The 18,707-nt window shown below is 49.7% G+C and overlaps 1 protein-coding gene across 1 annotated transcript; it reads right to left on the minus strand.

Moving 5' to 3' along the window:
* Positions 1-6,929: 6,929 nt before the first annotated feature.
* LOC120921531 (zinc finger MYM-type protein 1-like) lies at positions 6,930-10,051 on the minus strand. The gene is made up of 3 exons (XM_040334030.1): positions 8,384-10,051; positions 8,196-8,298; positions 6,930-7,748 (listed from the first exon to the last, which is right to left on the minus strand). Exons 1-3 carry the CDS (start codon positions 9,877-9,879, stop codon positions 7,221-7,223), a joined length of 2,127 nt encoding a protein of 708 aa, XP_040189964.1. The 5' UTR covers positions 9,880-10,051; the 3' UTR covers positions 6,930-7,220.
* Positions 10,052-18,707: the final 8,656 nt, after the last annotated feature.

An 18,707-nucleotide genomic window follows, 5' to 3' on the forward strand; every position in this document is an offset into this window, starting at 1 on the left:
TGGGATCTCTGCAACTTGACTCCAGTAAACATTTCATCCACCACTGATTACTGAATACCAATATCATGAGTCCTAACCCCTGCACTATATACTCTATGTTGTTCATTACATACTCCTGACCCCTGCACTATATACTCTATGTTGTACATTACATACTCCTGACCCCTCCACTATATACTCTATGTTGTACATTACATACTCCTGACCCCTGCACTATATACTCTATGTTGTACATTACATACTCCTGACCCTCGTCCTATAATCCCCTCATTGCTGTCACTCCTATAAAAGACAGTTCTCGTTGTTTCCTCACTCTCTGACTAAGGTCCATGAATAAAGAAATGATCTGGTAGGAGATCAGAGGACCCATTTACTAGTTACCTTGAGGGGGGAATTGTAAGATCCTCAGAGACAAAGCTGCCTGATGTGGGCGGAGTCCTGGTTTAGGGGAACCAATCAGCTCATGTCTAGTAATAATCTTTGTATTTCTATTTTAGTAGATGGACGGGAGATGAGGAAAACCTCAGAGGATTGTCTCACTTTGTCTCCAGACTGTAAAGTAGAAGATGAGGACATCACACAGTATAGTCCAGGAGAAAACCCGACTACCTCAAATGTCCATCCGGCACCACACAGTGTAGATGGACCATCGTATTCCTCTTATCCTGAGGAACCTCAGACTGTGCGGGACGGTGCCGGACCATCGTATTCCTCTTATCCTGAGGAACCTCAGACTGTGCGGGACGGTGCCGGTCCATCGTATTCCTCTTATCCTGAGGAACCTCAGACTGTGCGGGACGGTGCCGGACCATCGTATTCCTCTTATCCTGAGGAACCTCAGACTGTGCGGGACGGTGCCGGACCATCGTATTCCTCTTATCCTGAGGAACCTCAGACTGTGCGGGACGGTGCCAGACCATCGTATTCCTCTTATCCTGAGGAACCTCAGACTGTGCGGGACGGTGCCGGACCATCGTATTCCTCTTATCCTGAGGAACCTCAGACTGTGCGGGACGGTGCCGGACCATCGTATTCCTCTTATCCTGAGGAACCTCCGACTGTGCGGGACGGTGCCGGACCATCGTATTCCTCTTATCCTGAGGAACCTCAGACTGTGCGGGACGGTGCTATCTTTCCAACACATAAGAGGTTTCCATGTCCTGAGTGTGGGAAATGTTTTTCAGATAAGTCCTATATTTCCAGACATCAGAGATCTCACACGGGGGAGAAGCCTTTTTCCTGTTCTGAGTGCGGAAAATGTTTTTCAATTAAGGCCAATCTTTACAGACATCAGAGATCTCACACGGGGGAGAAGCCTTTTTCCTGTCCTGAGTGCAGGAAATGTTTTTCGCAGATGTCCAGTCTTTCCAAACATCAGAGATCTCACACGGGGGAGAAGCCTTTTTCCTGTTCTGAGTGCGGAAAATGTTTTTTAATGAAGTCCAAGCTTTACAGACATCAGAGATCTCACACGGGGGAGAAGCCTTTTTCCTGTTCTGAGTGCGGAAAATGTTTTTCAATTAAGGCCAATCTTTACAGACATCAGAGATCTCACACGGGGGAGAAGCCTTTTTCCTGTCCTGAGTGCAGGAAATGTTTTTCGCAGATGTCCAGTCTTTCCAAACATCAGAGATCTCACACGGGGGAGAAGCCTTTTTCCTGTTCTGAGTGCGGAAAATGTTTTTTAATGAAGTCCAAGCTTTACAGACACCAGAGATCTCACACGGGGGAGAAGCCTTTTTCCTGTTCCGAGTGCGGAAAATGTTTTTCACAGAAGTCCGATCTTTCCACACATCAGAGATCACACACGGGGGAGAAGCCTTTTTCCTGTTCTGAGTGCCGGAAATGTTTTTCAGTGAAGCCCAGTCTTTCCAGACATCAGAGATCTCACACGGGGGAGAAGCCTTTTTCCTGTTCTGAGTGCGGGAAATGTTTTTCACAGAAGTCCCATCTTTCCACACATCAGAGATCTCACACGGGGGAGAAGCCGTATTCCTGTCCTGAGTGCGGGAAATGTTTTTCACAGAAGTCCGATCTTTCCACACATCAGAGATCTCACACGGGGGAGAAGCCGTATTCCTGTCCTGAGTGCGGGAAATGTTTTTCAGTGAAGTCCAATCTTTCCACACATCAGAGATCTCACACGGGGGAGAACCCGTATTCCTGTCCTGAGTGCGGGAAATGCTTTTCAGAGAAGTCCAGTCTTTCCACACATCAGAGATCACACACGGGGGAGAAGCCGTATTCCTGTCCTGAGTGAGGGAAATGTTCCTCACTGAAGTCCTATCTTTCCAGACATCAGAGATCACACACGGGGGACAAGCCGTATTCCTGTTCTGAGTGCGGGAAATGTTTTTCAGTGAAGTCCAGTCTTTCCACACATCAGAGATCACACACGGGGGAGAAGCCGTATTCCTGTCCTGAGTGAGGGAAATGTTCCTCACTGAAGTCCTGTCTTCCTGTACATCAGGGGTCCCACACAACCCTCGAGGTGTATTAGTGAGTGCGGGAAATGTCTTGTATGTGAATGTTGCTGGACATGTGGGGAAGAAGCACACCCTGATATACGGGTGAAACTCGAAAAATTTGAATATGGTGAAGAAGTTCATTTATTTCACTAATGCAACTTAAAAGGCGAGACTAATATATGAGAGAGACTCGTTACATGCAAAGCAAGAGGGTTCAAGCCGTGATTTGTCATCATTGTGATGATTGTGGCTTCCAGCTCATGAAAACCCCAAATCCACAATCTCAGAAAATTCCAATATTCCATGCAATCAATAAAACACGGATTGTACAGAGAAGGATATCGCACCTCTGAAAAGTAGAAGCTGCATATTAATTGTGTGAAAATAGTGCAGCGCTGCGTATCTATAAATCTTATAGAAACAAATAATTATACATTCCATAAAACTATTTATGAAAAAAGAAATAAATGATAAAAAAACAGTTCATATGGAGGTTTCCGAAGCTGTCACCGCTGTGAAAAATCCGATTTAAATGGATCCAATATTCAGTGCGCACCCCCACCTGCTAAAATGCATGCTCACCTCAAGGGTGAGTATAAAACTCATAGACAGATCACTCCTCGTGTCCGATCACGATCCGTCCACTTTACCAATGGTAGTAATTCCTACAGTCTATAGACTGCACCTCTGTGTGGGGAATCAACGTATAAATTGTCTCCAAACACCACCTTCCTCCATTCACTTATTAATAATCAATTCCACTTCTATATCCCGGGGGGAAGGACATGAAAGAAAAAACACAAGTACCATAGTGCTCTCTGCTTCTGAATTTATTATAAAAGACCCCCCTAAAAAGTTACACAGGAACAAAAATTGTCTCTGGACAGCCACACTCTGAACAAATTGTCGCCTTTATTAAAAGAAGGACAGCACTACAAGTCACAGCAAAATAAAACCCCACTGCTGACGCGTTTCACACTGAAACTAGTGCTTAGTCATAGCTAGAGTCCCCTAAAAAGTTACACTTACTAGAAATAACAATAAAAACAGCAAGTATCAAATAACCAGCTCATTCACCGCCGATCTAGACCCACGGCGCTTCACCTGACGTCACAGATATGGCTCCTCCCTTCTAAACGCGTGTCGGCCTCTCGTTGGCCTTTGTCAGTAGATGGGTGGGTCAAATGAGGTGAAACCTTATATACCTGCCTGTTGCCTAGGCAACCCTTCAGGCATCACCACAGTCTGTGAGGACATGCCCTCTTCCTGTGACTACAGAGCTCACATTCATAGAGCTGAAGAGCGTGTCACCCGAATCTGCAAACCAGCAGGGCGCTCTCACTCGATCACACCGCTGAGCTCCGTGGTAATGTCCCGTTACAATCTAATCTCCACATGAGTGTGCGATGTATCGCCATATACATACAATAAAAAAACAAGTCTAAAATAAAATGAAAAGATGTTCCTATGTGATAAAACCCGAGGGTTTCTAATGTTAAAATAGCGCAGCTTCTGCTGTTTAAAGGCTTTACTTTGCGTTCTGGATGAACGACGAATCGTGAGACAAATTCGTGAATTAACGTGAATAAAAACTGTGAGTTTTAATATACACACTATAAAGGATAATGTAACGGTAGGGCCCGTGGGACCCAGAGGCTCTTGAAGGGTGTGGGGTACTTCTGTTTCAGCCTCACCAGTGACTCTTGGGTCTAGGGACATCCTATGTCCACTAGGGGCATAGGATGACTGAGAACTGATATCTCAGATTACATGAGATGGGACAGTAATGATAATCCACAATATATTCAGAATATCTAGAACTATTACTGGTTGTTGATTCTGAACTCAACAGGTTAATTGAAAGACGTCATCACCTTCAGCTACCTGGCTGTAGTGTACGATAAAAGCTTGCTGTGATTGCATTCTATTGTCTATTGTGCTAATTAAGTCTGCTACTGTGGTGATGTGGATTGGAGCTTGGTAGACAGTCTGGCTTCTAAAGACCTTTTCATTGTGTGATGCTAATTAACACTGTTTTGTGTGAATTTCTATTGATGATAATGTGTGTTGTGAATTAGCACAGTCTAAGGCCTCTTTCACACTTGGCCGTTCGGGTCCGTCTGTCGGCGGACCTGAACGGCCGCTCCATGCATTGCTATGGAGCGTCGGATGTCAGCTGAGACATGTCCGCTGACATCCGACCCGCTAAAAACAGACGTATGGGGGCCACGTCCCCATCCGTCCATTCGGATCGGATCGGGTAAGATCTGATGAAAACGGACATGCTGTCCGTTTTCATCAGATCGCTCCATAGGGACACAGCGGTGCCCGACAAGCCCCTCCCCCGCTCAGTGAGCAGAGAGGAGCTTGTCATCGTCGGCTCAGCGGAGATCTGCGGACTGATCTCCCGCTGAGCCGACGGGAGCAGGCGGAGTCCGTAGCGACAGAGTCCGTCCAAGTGTGAATGAAGCCTAAAAGGTCAGATGTGTGACTTGCCAGCTGTAGGTAATTAGAATTGGAGTCAGAATGTCTGACTAAAGGAATGTGTATTGTATAAGCAGGTGTCCATCTTAAAAGATGTGTATTGAGGGGGGCTCGTTAGTACCCATTGTATGATGTTGTGGGTGGAGTTGAGTCATTGTTACTGACTGTATATAAAGTGCCTGATTTTCCCATTAAAGTATCTATCCGTTTGGAACCAGAGAACAGAGCTGTGTGTGTGTCTCGTAATTCTGGGGAAAATACAATGGGTCCTGTCTGCCGGATTGTGGAGTGTCGATAAGCTGTCGTGGGTTGGTGGAATGGAATATCGTAAACGCTGTTAACCCCTGACCATTACAGATAATAAGTACAGTTACAGTAAATTCATAGCTTCAAATTAAAGTTCAATACATAAAGCACATGTTCTCGAAGAACTTTCTTTTAACCACTTCCATACCAGGCACTTACGCACCTTCCCGCACTGTACCCAAACAAAATTGGCGTCCTTTTTTCCCTACAAATAGAGCTTTCTTTTGGTGGTATTTGAGCACCTCTGCGATTTTTTTGTTTGTTTGCGCAACAACTAAAAAAAGACTTAAAATTTTGAAAAAAATTTAGTTTTTATTTTTTTCTGTTCATTTTTTTGTAAATAAGTACGTTTTCTCTTTCAATTACGGGCACTGATATGGTGGCACTGATGGGCACCGATGAGATGGCACTGATGGACATCGATGAGGTAGTACTGATGGGCACCGATAAGGTGGCACTGATGGGCACTGATTGGCGGCGCTGGTATGCGGCACTGATGGGCACTCATAGGCGGCACTGATGGGCACTCATAGGCGCACTGGGCACTCATGGGTGGCACTGATGGGTACTTAAGGGTGGCACAGTTGGGCACTGATAGGTGGGCACTGGGCATGGATGGGCACTGTGGGGTGGCACTGATGGACACTGTGGGGTGGCACTGATGTATCCATGTTGCCAGTCAGTGCCCATTTGTGGGCACTGATTGGCATCTTTTTTTTTTTTTACTGCCTTTTTATTTTTTTTACTGCCTTTTTTTTTTGCCCCTTTTTTGCCGAGTGTGGGTTTCCCTGGTGGTCCAGTGTGGCGATCCGAGGGGGGGGCTGCGCTGATAAACAATCAGCGTATACCCCCCCTGTCAGGAGAGCTGCCGATCGGCTCTCCTCTACTGGCGTCTGTCAGACGCGAGTGAGGAAGAGCCGATCAACGGCTCTTCCTATTTACATCGTGATCAGCCGTGGTTGGACATGGCTGATCACGTGGTAAAGAGCCTCCGACGGAGGCTCTTTATCGAGATCGGAGATGCAGGGTGTCAGACTGACACCCCGCATCACCGATCGCCGCGCTGCGCGCCCCCACGGGCGCGCGGCATGAAATCCTGCAGGACGTCCGTAGACGTCCAGTCAGGATCTCAGAACAACTTCCCGGACGTCAATCCCCTATGGACCGGGCGGGAAGTGGTTAAAGATGGCCGATTAGCCCTGTGTTTGCTGGAGAAAATTGTCTGTGTGCTTCTGAAGATGGGGGAAGGGTAGAAGAGAGGGAGAAGCTTCCCACCCAAGCTTTTTATAAACGTCAAGATCCTTTCTTTGACTTTCCCGCCGAAAAGTAAAGCGCTCCTCCTACATCACTCCCCAGAATGGAGGGGATGACGAGGAGGAATATGAGGCTTACCATAGGAAGTGGTCTATTTCCTAATTACTTACAGACACAGGAAATGGGGGAAGGGCAGTGGCGGCTGGTGAAGTTTTAGGATGGGGGGGCGCAAGACCCCGCCCATTTATGTTTGGCCCCTCCCACTTATCGTATTGTACCCCTTATATAATCCATCTACTCCATCCCCTGTATTCCACTTGCTTCCACCCATAGTTTCAGGAGTATACAGCTCAGCATCACAGGACAGAGTATACAGCCACAGAGTATACAGCCCCAGCATCACAGATCATAGTATATAGTACAGCCTTACAGATCGGCACAAACAAACTGAAAAATTACACCGATAGTAATGAAGGACTCTAAATTTGCATTTAGCAGGTGATTATGTGTCATTCCTGCTAGATAAAATATAGAAAACCTTAATGTTTAAGTCAACTGTTAAATAATGCAATAAATTTAGCAGGAATCAGTGAATTTTTTTAAAACAGTAAACAAACTTTATTGCACAACAAACAGCAACCAAAAAAATCTTAAAGTAAAGGTGACTAAATACAAATGAATGCCACATTCACATTCGCACCAGTATAATTATTTGAAAAAAAAATTTGCTCGCCTCTCTTTCTGGCTTGCAAATTTTTCAATGACCTTCTGGTTGAAATCAGTCATCTCTGTCACCACTCTCTTTTCCATGGACAGCATGGCCAATGCATTCAGCCTTTCCTGGGTCATGCAATTTCTCAAAAAAGTCTTTATCCTTTTTAAGGTTGAGAAGCACCTCTCAGCTTCTGCTGTGGTCATGGGTGTGGTGATCAGGATCTTCAGAAGAGTGACAGTCTCTCTAAATCCTTTTTTTAGATTGTTCTCCATAAACAGCTGAAGTAGGTCCACAGCACCATTACATTTTCTGAACTCGTCTGTGCGGTAGATGAGACTAAGCTCTGTCTTTAACTTGCTTTTATTGAGCAGTGGATAGGCCTTCAAAGTCTTACTGAGTGCATCCTCCGGAAACTCCATTGCGTACTGTTCAAACTTGTCTGCTTGAAGCAAGGTGGCACTAACAAGGTGGTTTGTGAAGGAGAAACGTTGCATGGTGTGCAAGAGTATGGTATCACAGACCTATGGATTGAAGGAGAAAAACAAAAATTATGTAGTGAAGACAAATGTCAATGTCATCTCTGTTAGCTCCCTGAGCATCAGAAATGCAGGAAACTTGACAAACTGATCTCCCTTCATAACTTAAAACTGGTCATTTTAAATGTTCAGTTTTAAGTTATAAAAGAAGATCAGTTTCAGTGGTTTTGAATCCATAACTTCTCAGAACTCCATAAACATGAACATGACATTCTTAGTAAATATGTCAGGTTTCATGTATTTCTGATGCTCAAGCAGCTAACACAGATGAAGGCTGTAATACTCATGTTATCCACTAGAGGGAATAACAAATCCTTTCAGATCTCATAATTTTTATATGAATATTGTAAGAAAAATATTTTTCTTTATAATCTTCATATCTATTTTAGAGAGCTATCAAAAAGAAAAATATTGCAACAAATAAAAACTCACCTCAGATGCAATGCGTTTATGTTCTCCCAGATTCAGCGAGCGCCGCCTCCTCTGTTGAGAACCACCTTGAATGCTTTGGTCAACCAGGGATGGGATAGAATCTCTGCAAAATGTATGAACAATAATAATAAAAATAATAATAATAACAACAACAACAACACATGTAAAAGGAGGAATACAGCTGCTACCTGATCTTCATAACGTCCTTCTGGAACTGCTCGATGCTCCCCTTAATGTGGACTGAATCTATGTCCTTCTTCTGGAGTTTGGCATAGAGGAAGTCCACATGGGGCATGATGGTGTGGAAAAGCGTCAGGAAATATTTAAAATCCCGATCCTCCAGCATCGCGACAAAGCCTGCTGCCTCTCTCATGGTAACAGGGTCAAAGTCACCTGAGTCTCGGATTTCTTCAAAACAGCGGATGAGGTCCTCTCTGTGCTCAAACACCGTATTGACAGCACGGCTGTGGAAGTTCCATCTGACACTGCTTGATGTCGGTAGTCTATGAGCAACTATTTTATCAAGCACATCTGTGCGCTTGGGTGATCTTGAAAAAAAGCTGGCAAATCCTCCAAGGTTTGCAAAAAATAGTCTCACTTTGGGAATTTGAGAAGTGGCTTGTTGCATTATTAGGTTCAGCTGATGTGCATAGCAGTGGATATAATGGGCATTTGGGTACACATCTTGTATCTTCTTCTGAACACCTGCAGTGGCACCCCTCATCACACTCGCTCCATCATAAGCTTGGGAGATCAGCTTATGTTTCTGATCCTCTGGAAGGATGACAGCAAGGCGCTCTTGTAGTGCTGTAGCGATGGAATCTGCTGTAGTAGATTGCAGAGGAATAAACTCCAAAAACCTCTCCTGTACGTTGTTGTTGGCATCAATGTAGCGCAGTACAATCACAAGTTGGCACTGTGTGGCAATATCGGTGGTCTCGTCGGCCTGGATTGAGATGAAATCGCTGCTCCGTGCTTCTTGGATAATGTGCTCCCTCACAACAGACAACATACAGTCCAAAAGCTCGTTCTGCACAGTTTTTGAAGTTCCCTTGAAAACAGTGGCATTCTCAAGGTGCTCTTGCAAAACTCCATCAAGAGAAGCAACAAAATCCACCAAGCCACGGAATATCCCAGGATTCTCTGATCTCTCGCTTTCATCATGGCCACGCAAAGCCAGTTCAAATGCACCACAAAATTTTACGCAGTCTATTATTCTAGACAGGATGTGACGATTTTTTGTGACCTCTTCATTGTGTTTTCTAATGCCAATTCTGTAGCCTGCATCTAGCTGTTCGCCAATGCTACGCTTCCCAAAAAACTCAAGCCTCATGAAGTTGTCAAGATGGCTTTTCGTCATTTCATGCCGCTTGCACTTTTCAGTGAGATGCTTTAGGTCGCAAATTCCTGTTGATACCCACAACGTGTCAGTACCATGACTTCGAAAAAGCAAACAGGGGAAGCAATAATAGGCATTTGTCACATCACATCCAGCTAGCCAACTCCATTTGTTATATGAAGTGGGGGAAAAGCTTCGAGTGTAAACTCGACCACGATCACTTGACCTCTGCTGGATTTGCAATTTGGGTTGATGTGGTCCAAGCTCCTTTATCCTTTTTTTTTCATCATCTGAACGCCTTGTGAAGGGCACTTGCTTCAAAGATAGAACTGAATTGTCATTCATTTTGAAAAACAAATTCCACAATGATCAGTACCTATGAGTCAAATGAGAATCAGGGTAAGTTTATAAGATAGGTATGGCTGCCAAATCCAAGTGTCTATTTCATCAAATGTAGCCTCACTGTGCACGTCATATGCAGACTCACTGTGCCCATTAATTGTAGCCTCACTGTGTCCATTATGAGGGATTCCCACCATCCCCGTGATGAGTTCCCGGGTCTGTACACCCGCTGTGCCCATTATGAGGTGTTCCCACTATCCCTGTGCTGAGTTCCCGGGTCTGTACACCCGCTGTGCCCATTATGAGGTGTTCCCACCATCCCTGTGCTGAGTTCCCGGGTCTGTACACCCGCTGTGCCCATTATGAGGTGTTCCCACTATCCCTGTGCTGAGTTCCCGGGTCTGTACACCCGCTGTGCCCATTATGAGGTGTTCCCACCATCCCTGTGCTGAGTTCCCGGGTCTGTACACCCGCTGTGCCCATTATGAGGTGTTCCCACTATCCCTGTGCTGAGTTCCCGGGTCTGTACACCCACTGTGCCCATTATGAGGTGTTCCCACTATCCCTGTGCTGAGTTCCCGGGTCTGTACACCCGCTGTGCCCATTATGAGGTGTTCCCACCATCCCTGTGCTGAGTTCCCGGGTCTGTACACCCGCTGTGCCCATTATGAGGTGTTCCCACTATCCCCGTGATGAGTTCCCGGGTCTGTACACCCGCTGTGCCCATTATGAGGGGTTCCCACCATCCCTGTGCTGAGTTCCCGGGTCTGTACACCCGCTGTGCCCATTATGAGGTGTTCCCACCATCCCTGTGCTGAGTTCCCGGGTCTGTACACCCGCTGTGCCCATTATGAGGTGTTCCCACTATCCCTGTGCTGAGTTCCCGGGTCTGTACACCCGCTGTGCCCATTATGAGGTGTTCCCACTATCCCTGTGCTGAGTTCCCGGGTCTGTACACCCGCTGTGCCCATTATGAGGTGTTCCCACCATCCCTGTGCTGAGTTCCCGGGTCTGTACACCCGCTGTGCCCATTATGAGGTGTTCCCACTATCCCCGTGATGAGTTCCCGGGTCTGTACACCCGCTGTGCCCATTATGAGGTGTTCCCACTATCCCTGTGCTGAGTTCCCGGGTCTGTACACCCGCTGTGCCCATTATGAGGTGTTCCCACCATCCCTGTGCTGAGTTCCCGGGTCTGTACACCCGCTGTGCCCATTATGAGGTGTTCCCACTATCCCTGTGCTGAGTTCCCGGGTCTGTACACCCGCTGTGCCCATTATGAGGTGTTCCCACCATCCCTGTGCTGAGTTCCCGGGTCTGTACACCCGCTGTGCCCATTATGAGGTGTTCCCACTATCCCTGTGCTGAGTTCCTGGGTCTGTACACCCCTTGTGCCCATTATGAGGGGTTCCCACCATCCCTGTGCTGAGTTCCCGGGTCTGTACACCCGCTGTGCCCATTGTGAGGGGTTCCCACTATCCCTGTGCTGAGTCCCCGGGTCTGTACACCCGTTGTGCCCATTATGAGGGGTTCCCACCATCCCTGTGCTGAGTTCCCGGGTCTGTACACCCGCTGTGCCCATTGTGAGGGGTTCCCACCATCCCTGTGCTGAGTTCCCGGGTCTGTACACCCGCTGTGCCCATTGTGAGGGGTTCCCACTATCCCTGTGCTGAGTTCCCAGGTCTGTACACCCGTTGTGCCCATTATTATGGGTTCCCACCATCCCTGTGCTGAGTTTGTGGCTGGCTTTTATACTGGCAATAGACTTCAGAGAACAGGGTACATTATGTAGCTTCAACCTGATCACCACATTTTTCAAGGTGTTCAGGGAGGCCCGGAGCAAAAGACAGCAAAGACTAGCAGAGGGCCGGGCATGACAGAGTGTCTAGTGACACAGGAAGGGTTAAGCTTAGGGGGGGTTGGAGGTAGGAAGAGCAGGATTGGTGTAGAGAGGGGCGGGGGAGTTAGTATTAGCAAGTTCAGAGGAGGAGCAGGATTGGCTGCTGGTGTCAGGGGAGTTACCCTATAAAAGGGTGGGGCGGGGCCAGGCGGGCACTTGCAGTCAGGAGAGCAACGAGGAAGCAGCTTTTCCTCCTGCTCTCACACAGACAAGATGGCGCCCATCGACCTCGTGCTCGCACGCTTGCGGGCCGAGGCAGCTCATCGGGGCACGGATTGGCTGGAGAGGCGCGCTGCAGAATGGGTCGCGGAGCAGGCGGGCGGATCGGGAGGATCGGGCGGCGGTGAGTTGACCCCACGCGGGCGGAGGTCGCGGCCTCCGGCCCGCTATTCCCCGGGGCCCTCATCCAGGACTGCAAGGGGGGCCCGGAGCCCCCCGGGGGGGCGGTCGGCCCCCCCCGCCGAAGCGGGTTACCAGAAGCGGAACGGGGGGGACAGAGCAGGACTCACGCCGCCGACCTCCGTCGGTGGGCGGGGCCACGGGCCGTACTGGCGCCGCTTCCCCAAATGCGGGCGGCGGGGGGGGGGGCACCTTCTCCACCTGCGGCAGGAACGGGAGCGGCAAAGGGGAAAAAGAAGGCCTCAGACCCACCTGGCACGGCCGCGGGGCCCTCTACACGTGGGGCCGGCGGTTCCGCGGGTGGGCGGGGCTCGGAGCGGGGGGCATCGGTCAACGCGGAGTCATCGTCGGGTGGTCTGCCTGCTGCAGCAACGCGGGGCAGAGGATCAGAACAAGGCCGGCCGGAACGGAGGGGGGACTCCGGGGCCTCCAGGTCATCTTCTCCTGGGGGACTGTCGGCCGCACCGATCCCAGTCGGGGAGGACAGGTCAGAAGGTGTGCCATCGGAAGAAGAAGATGGGGAACCAGAGAGGGAGGCAGCGGTGGAAATCCAATCTACGGCAGCGGGGGCGTCTCCCGGCAGGCCTGGTAAGTCCACTACTTTACATGTATCCTCTTTAGCTGACGCATTGTGTGAATTGTTGGGAGTGGGGAGGGGGGGGGTTCCAGCACCTCCGCCGCCAGTGGCGGTGGCTGCACCGGTGGTGGCGGGCGTTGCGCCTGCCGCCTCTGGGGCTGACGCCCTGTTGACGGAATTGGTGGGAGGCCTCAAGGAGCTTTTGGGCCGGGTGGCTGCTGTACAGGGCCCTTCGCCACAGGTGGCTCCGTGGGCACCTGCGGCTGTGGGCGCGACTGGGGGTGATGCTACGGCCGGAGGGGGGGTTGCGGTTTCGCAGCTTCCCCCGGTGGCCCCAGTGGCAGGACAGGTGGGGACGGGAAAAGACAAGTCAGGGGGGGCCCCGGAGGTGGTGACTCGTTCCGATCTGGTACGTATTGCGGATGCGGCAAGGGGCGAGGTTTATATATGCTACGAGTGTCCTCTGGGGGGTCATTTAAAGCAGGAGGTGAAGGAAAAAATTTATAAGAGCGAATATGTAGAGATATTCTCCCTGTTGCCGTTGGAGAAATTCAACCTCGACAGGGTGAAGCCGGATGATTCTAAAAAGGAGGATGAGGAGAAGAGGCGGTATAGGTTGATTCCGCGCACTTTCGTGAACTGGCTCCAGGCGTTCGCCATTATGGCTAGCGTCGTTGGGGAAAAGAACCCAGAACATTGCTCGGCGTTGTTCGGGTACATGGATTCAATTGGGGAGGCGCATCGGGTGTACGGGGGGTCGGCTTGGCTCAGGTACGATGAGCAGTTTCGGCAACGGCGGGCAGTTAGGCCCTCTCTGCGCTGGGATCAGAAAGATATCAGCCTCTGGATGCGGCTCATGTCGGCGGCTAAGGCCCCGGCGCAGTCTTTTCACGGGGGGGCCGGGGGTACATCCTCCTCAGGACCGTCGGCCGGTAAGAAGTGGGGAGTTTGCTGGCAGTTCAATGAGAACGCCTGCAAATTCGGAGGATCATGTAAATTCAAGCACGAGTGCTCAGGGTGTGGGGGCTCCCACCCCGCGGCCAAGTGTTTCAAAAAAGGAAAGCGTGCCGGTGACGCTGCTCAAAAAAGGGACGACTCCGGTGAAGGGGGAAAGGATGCTACCTTTCCTAAGTAGGTACCCGGACAAGGCAGCGGCAGAACTATTGTCCTCGGGGTTCAGGGACGGTTTCAAGATACCGTGTTCGCTGGTGGTGGTGCCGCCGGTGGCACGAAATTTGAAATCGGCTCTCCTTAATCCGGGGGTGGTGGGGGAAAAGTTGGGCAAGGAAGTGGCACTAGGACGGATGGGCGGGCCGTTTTTGGCCCCGCCCTTGCCGGAGCTGGTGGTGTCTCCGTTGGGGGTGGTGCCTAAGAAGGAACCGAACAAATTCCGTCTTATTCACCACCTGTCATTCCCAAAAGGGGGTTCGGTCAACGACTTTATCGATCCGGAGGCTTGCACGGTGTCCTACACGTCGTTTGACGCGGCGGTACGGTGGGTACGGCGGTACGGACGTGGGGCCTTAATGGCAAAGGCGGACATCGAATCCGCCTTCCGGTTGTTGCCGGTGCATCCTGACTGTTTTAGGCTGCTGGGATGTTGCTGGCAGGGCCAATACTATGTTGACCAGTGCCTACCCATGGGCTGCTCTATTTCCTGCGCACTGTTTGAGACATTCAGTTCCTTTTTGGAATGGGTGGTCAGGGATGTGTCGGGCCTGGACTCGATCATTCACTATCTGGATGACTACCTCTGCGTGGGGCCGCCTTCCTCTGGTGTGTGTGCGACTCTACTGTCAACGTTGCAGCACATTGCGGGACGTTTTGGCGTGCCCTTGGCGGCTGACAAGACGGAAGGCCCCACGACGGAGATTAGTTTTCTGGGTATAGTGATCGATTCGGAAGTAATGGAGTGCCGTCTTCCCAGGGATAAGCTCGAGGCCTTGAAAGCGGAAGTTAGAGAGTTTCAGGGCTTGCGGAAGGTGCAGCTGAGGACTTTACAGTCACTGCTGGGAAAACTTAATTTTGCCTGTAGGATCATTCCCATGGGCAGAATATTTTGCCGGCGGCTGTCGGCGGCTACGGCGGGGGCAAAGGCCCCCAATCATTTCATTCGTCGGTCTAAGGAGCATCGGGAGGACTTGAAGGTATGGTATGAGTTCCTGTCCTCCTACAATGGCAGGTCGATGTGGCAGTCCAGTCCGGTGAGTAACTTCGACGTGAAACTGGTAACGGACGCGGCGGGGTCCACGGGCTATGGGGCTTTCTTCAAGGGGCAGTGGAGCGCAGAGCCTTGGCCGAAGTCTTGGGTGGAGGCAGGCTTTCTCCGGAACCTGGTGCTGCTGGAGCTTTTTCCGGTGGTGTTAGCCATTGAGCTTTGGGGGGAGGCCTGCAGCAACCTAAAACTCCGGCTGAACTGTGACAACATGGGAGTGGTTCAGGTAGTGAACCGCATGTCCGCGTCGTCACAACCGGTCATTCGGCTCATGCGGCATTTAGTGTTGAGGTGTTTGCAACTGAACATTTTCATTTATGCCGTGCATATCCCGGGCGTCGAGAACACGCTGGCTGATTCATTGTCTCGTTTTCAGTGGGACAAGTTCAGAGAGCTGGCCCCGGCCGCGGAGGCTGTCGGGGTCCCGTGCCCAGGCTGGATTTGGGAGCTGGCGCTGGAATAGCCGCCTCGTGGATTAAGCGGTCCGTTTGCACGGCCACATGGTCGGCCTACGCCAAGGTATGGAAGGAATGGTTGGAGTTGGGTGCCGAAGCTGGGGTCGTGAGCGGGGGGCCAGAGGAGCGGTTGCAGGTGATTTATTTTGTATCTAGGAACATGGAGCTAGGTGTGTCTGTGTCCTCCATTGAGAAAAAGTTGGCGGGTTTAGCGTTCTTTTTTAAACTTATGGGTGGGGTGGATTGGACCAAAGACTTCTGGGTCAGACAGGCAGTGAAGGGCTACAGGAAAGGTCGTAAGGTGCAGGATGCCAGGAGGCCTGTCTCTTTTGCCAATTTGGTAAGTATCAGGGAGGCCTTGGACGGGGTGTGCACGGGGCAGTATGAATGCCTGTTATTCGCGGCGGCTTTCTCGCTGGCATTTTACGGCGCGTTCCGCATCAGTGAATTGGTTAGCCCTTCTCGCATGAGGGCTGGGGGGCTGATGAGGGAGGATGTGTGGATATCGGAGGATAAGGTGGGTATTCGATTGCGCAGATCAAAAACCGACCAGAGTGGCAGGGGGGTGGACGTGGTGCTTTTTTCCCTGCCGGGGGCCAGAGTATGTCCGGTGGCATCGCTCAAGGCATTTTTGGGGGTCAGGCCGGAAGGGGGCGGGCCGTTGCTTAGGCACGAAGATGGGTCTTTCTTGTCAAAGTTCCAATTTGTGGCGGTTTTTCGTAGTTGCTTACAAGAAATGGGCTTGGACAAGTCCGAGTTTTCGTCTCACTCCTTCCGTATCGGGGCGGCTACCGAAGCTGCCAGGTGCGGGATGAACGAGGCGGCAGTACGGAAGATCGGGAGGTGGGAATCACGGAGGTTCCGGTCATACGTGCGGCCTCAGTTGGTGGTTGGTTGATGGGGAAGGGAGTGATGAAATGGGGGGGGTTTTTTGCTAGGGTTGGTGTCTGTTTGGTGAGCATTGTGGATTGTTATTTCATTTCAGATGGAGGGACTACACGCCTCGTCTGGATTTTCGGACATTCGTACGTTTGCTGGGGGGCAAGAAGGGCTGATGAGAAGCCGGAAGGCAGGCAGCTGGGTATTTCCAGGAAGGAAGCGGTTTTGAGGTGGTTGGGGATACCTGGGATGATGTGGGGTAGGGTGCTACCAGAGGTCGAGAGGTACGCCCGACTGGACAGGCCCCCCGATGTTCTGGTTATACACGCGGGGGGGAATGATTTTGGTGTGCGGAAAATCAGGGCTCTGATTACGGACATCAAAGCGGACTTTGAGCGGCTGCGAGCGGCTTTTCCGGGGACGGTGCTGGTGTGGTCGGAAATTGTCGCCCGCACACAGTGGCGCAAGGCTCGGTCAGTTACAAAGCTCAACAGAGCCAGGACTCGGGTTAACCGGGTGGTGGGTAAATTTTTGGCACGCCTTGGGGGGCTAGTGGTACGCCACCAGGAATTGGAGACTAATGTAGGCATGTATCTGAGGAGGGACGGGGTCCACCTGACTGATGTGGGGATTGCGCTGTGGTCGATGGGGATTCAAGAAGGGATCCAGAGAGCGTTGAGGTTGGGTGGGGGCCCTTAAAGGTGGAGGTGTCATCCTTTCGGGCTGTGGCGGTTAGTTCTGTTGGTCCTTTATGGTGGCAGTAGAAAACGTGTGAAAACGGGGGTGGGGGGCTCATCAATATATGGGCCCCTTAAAGTGTATCCCAGCGAAAGGTTAGTTGGGATACTGTAACGTTTGCACTGCGGGCGGGGGTTGTCTCCGAGCGTACTACACGGACTGGAGGCCTAAAAAGTTTAATGTTTGCTCGCAGTGCATTGTTCATCTGGTATATGGTAAAATGGTGGAGAATGGGTGTGCTGCCAGAAAGGACCAACAGAGTGGGGGTTTACTGTATGTCATTTGATGTTGGATATTTACTGTTTCATTTAAGTTGGAGTTTTATTGCAATTTATGTTTAATAAAATAGGCTGTTGTGGCCAGTTTACTCCAAAGCAAAGGTGTGGTCTCTTTACTATATAGTAAGTGGGGGACAATTAAGGGGTGGAGTACATGGGGTCTCAATGGTCGAAGGTTATTGTGTCATATCTGGACTACACTAGTCATGGATGCATGTTTATTCAATATTGCCATGTGAAAAACACAACCAGGAATTTTCAGTTTATCTTCGAAAAACAGCTATCAGTAACAGTTGTTGTTTTGGGGTATTTGCCTTTAGATTGCACACTTGAAAGGAAGTAAAGACTAGGGGTCTCCAAACTATGGCATGACAACCACATCCGACCCACTACAAGATTTTACCCGGGGTCTGCATCATATACCACAGGGCTCTGCACATCAAATACCAGGCTGCACATTATACACAAGGCTCTGTACATCATATACCACAGAGTTTGACAAATTTGCTTGGAATCTAGGAGTCAGCTAAAAAAGTTAGGAGCCAGAGCTCGCGCGCAGAATGAGCAGCGCCCGAATATGTAAACGGTATTCAAACCATACATGTGAGGTATCGCCGCGATTGGTAGAGCGAGAGCAATAATTCTAGCGCTAGACCTCCTCTGTAACTCAAAACATGCTACCTGTAGAATTTTTTAAACGTCGCCTATGGAGATTTTAAAAGGTAAAAGTTTGTCGCCATTCCACAAGCGGACGCAATTTTGAAGCGTGACGTGTTGGGTATCAATTTACTCGGCGTAACATTATCTTTCACAATATAAAAAAAAAGAAATTGGGCTAACTTTACTGTTGTTTTATTTTTTTATTAAAAAAAGTATTTTTTTTCAAAAAAGTGCACTTGTAAGACCGCTGCGCAAATACGGTGTGACAGAAAGTATTGCAACAACCGCCATTTTATTCTCTAGGGCGTTAGAATAAAAATATATATAATGTTTAGGGGTTCTAATTAGAGGGAAGGGCAGTGAAAAAATACATTAGTACAAAACAGATTATAGCGCACACATGCAAAAATGACATTTATCCTGCAAGGCTAGTTAAAAACACCTGAACATATTCAAAAATACGGGGGTTTGGTCACACTATATAGTCATATAGTGCTAAGCCCACTTACTGCGACAAAGTACCCCGAATTAGTGGGTCCTACCCTAGTAATAGAATGAAAGAACCTGGGTCTCAACCATGGGAGATATACTCCTCTATGTGGGAGAACTGAAGGGTTTCTTCCTATACACTGGTGGCCACTAATGTGAGGTAATGAAGAGGGGGAGGGGTGCTCCAGCCAAGAGACCTGGTCAGGGTCTATACAAAATACAAAAAGATACTTGGTGGGCAC

The sequence above is a fragment of the Rana temporaria genome, assembly GCF_905171775.1.
Source record: "Rana temporaria chromosome 1 unlocalized genomic scaffold, aRanTem1.1 chr1z, whole genome shotgun sequence".
Taxonomy (NCBI): domain Eukaryota; kingdom Metazoa; phylum Chordata; class Amphibia; order Anura; family Ranidae; genus Rana; species Rana temporaria.